The sequence below is a fragment of the Xenia sp. Carnegie-2017 genome, unplaced genomic scaffold, assembly GCF_021976095.1.
Source record: "Xenia sp. Carnegie-2017 unplaced genomic scaffold, XeniaSp_v1 HiC_scaffold_1, whole genome shotgun sequence".
NCBI classification, from domain to species: domain Eukaryota; kingdom Metazoa; phylum Cnidaria; class Anthozoa; order Malacalcyonacea; family Xeniidae; genus Xenia; species Xenia sp. Carnegie-2017.
This window is the reverse complement of record NW_025813402.1, coordinates 6,347,055-6,349,448: the sequence shown is the minus strand read 5'-3', so window position 1 is coordinate 6,349,448 and position 2,394 is coordinate 6,347,055. Positions and strand designations below refer to the sequence as shown.

The following is a 2,394-nucleotide window of genomic DNA, read 5'->3' as shown; positions in this document are numbered from 1 at the left end:
TTTGATGCGTATAAATGACGCGTTTTGTTGTAAAATGTATCATGTAAAACAATGAATATTTCGGCTTTTGCCTCCCACATCAAATTAACTGACGCTGTTTGATGATATGGTCTGTCATAATGTTAAATTTAACACAATGCATAAGCAACCTCCTTAAGTAATTAGGAAGATGATATAACATTGCACTGCGTCCAGATCTACCACACATGTGCTTGGTGCTACTCACAGCAATATCGCAATCGGAAGATGGTCAAGTATAATTTCACTTGTTAGAAGAAAGAGAAGATGAGTGATTCAGATATGGATAATTCATCTTCAGGTCGACGAACACATAATTGCGCTAAATGCTTCAATCATGGCATTATAACACCACGGCGAAATCACAAAAAATTCTGTCAATTTAAAGATTGCCCTTGCAATAAATGCAAAATTGTGTCGAGACGGCCAACGAGAGAACGTTCAAGAGATCCTGTTGCCCAAAACAAAGACGAGCTAGAAATTGTTGAGCCAATGTTCGATGGCTATGAAGACGAACATGTCCCTGAATTGAATAGATTGAAATTAAATTCACCTAGACGATCAGGTACTCTTACATGTTTTGAGATTGATGTACTTATTCAGCAATGTCGTAGAACTATTTTCTTGTGTGAAGCAAAAGCATCATTTCATGATTACAATCAAGTTGCTTGCAATACAATTGTTTTAAAAAGGCAACTGTAAAAAAACACGTGCGGTGGTAACTCTTCTTCCTGCGTTCAAAGTCGTTTTAAAACTTCTGGTATGTAGTTTAAAATATCTTATTTATGAAAAGCGAGCATGATAGGAAAAATATTATAAAGGTATTTCGTTAAGACGGTACTGCTGTAAATTTTCGACAGTTAACATTTTCTATTTTCTAATGACTCTAACATCGAACCTAAAATACATGAATGTCATGCAGTTTTTATGAAATAACATCACATTGAAAGCTTTAAATAAACTCAACGGTCTATTTCGCGTAAATTTTAAACCAAACAGAGATTGTTCTTCATTTGTATGTATAAACTTCAACTGTGCTAACAAAAACATTGTTAATGTAATTTATGAATATGATCTTGCTGAAATTGTCGACTTTGAGTATTGACGTCTTTAACTTAGCAAACTAAATAATAACGCGGACATTAATAACAATGAAAGAAATAATGAATAAAACCGCTGTATGATCCTTTGTAATGGGATATCCCATGAAAAACACTGACTCTAAAACTCATAAAGTGTAAGAAAGAGTAGTGAATGCTTTGCGCATTTTGTGTGCACATGTTTCAAGACGAAAATTTGCATTTTTCGTGCTTTAAAAAAATTCTATTAAGAGGCCCTAGGTATAACCTCCTTTGCCATTCTTTATCAGGCTTGTGTACATTGTGCGTTTATCTCACTACACCAATTTTTGTAATATATCGGTAAATTTTCGATGAAATCTCAACCCAAAGTTTTGAAAGGTTTAAAATTACACTAACGCTTCAATATTATTACAAATTTACTCCAAATAAACATTAGTCAGCATCATTATAAATAGATTTTCACCTCAAAAATGTGTCCCACGATTACTAATAAACACTAATGTTTGACCCTGGTGTATGTTTTCAGAGAAAAGAAGACGAGATTTTCTTGTACAGTGGGAACAGCCAGAAGCCAAAAGAGGTAGAGGTTCTGTTGGACGCCATTTAACCAACACAAGAAGTACAATAACGCCACAAGATGTACAGCAGCTGATTGATATCTTTCCTGACGAAGACATATGTGATCTCCAGTGTATCTATGAATCTTGTGATGGTGATAACGATGTTTTCGTGCAGTTGATATTAAAGGATTTGCGCTCTCGTAACCCTCGTCATCTCTTTGAGCCTCCACCACCGCCATCATTACCAACTCCCTCGTCAGTGGTGATTGCCAATCCATTAATATGGCATAATCCATCCAATGATAACCACTGCAATCCATATTTTTATCCCTCGTTTTCACCACAGCCTGTGCAGCCAGTAAATCCGTTCCCTACTCCTCCTGATTTCAGCCATTTCACTCCATATTCCAGGGGAACGTCTACAATAACGCGTCCAAGCTTTCTCTCGGCAAACGGCCAAGAACGAAACAAAGCATAAGACATTGAAACATTTCCTTGTGACATGGATATGATAGAAGACTAGGTCATGAACAATCACGCTTAATATTGATTTTAAGCTTTTTCATTCACAGACTTAGATTAACTTTTTACACAATAGCACTTTAACTACTTTAGCACAAGGGAATTTATTACTCGGTAGCTCTTTTTTTTCATTTCATTTCATGATAACATACAAATAAGTATTCTTATTTTTTTTATTGTGAAAATATCTACGAGAAAGGAGAATTTTGGTT

General features: G+C 35.2%; 1 protein-coding gene across 1 annotated transcript; it reads left to right on the top strand.

Moving 5' to 3' along the window:
* The first annotated feature begins 285 nt into the window (after positions 1 to 285).
* LOC124459556 lies at positions 286 to 2,138 on the top strand. The gene is made up of 2 exons (XM_047009017.1): positions 286 to 583; positions 1,627 to 2,138. Exons 1-2 carry the CDS (start codon positions 286 to 288, stop codon positions 2,136 to 2,138), a joined length of 810 nt encoding a protein of 269 aa, XP_046864973.1.
* The last annotated feature ends 256 nt before the right edge of the window (positions 2,139 to 2,394 follow it).

Bases quoted from the DNA above. Each gene is read 5' to 3' on its own strand.
- LOC124459556 (XM_047009017.1), top strand. From the start codon at position 286: ATGAGTGATTCAGATATGGATAATTCATCTTCAGGTCGACGAACACAT. The intron at 584-1,626 runs GTACTCTTACAT...GTATGTTTTCAG, and splicing joins AAATTCACCTAGACGATCAG to AGAAAAGAAGACGAGATTTT.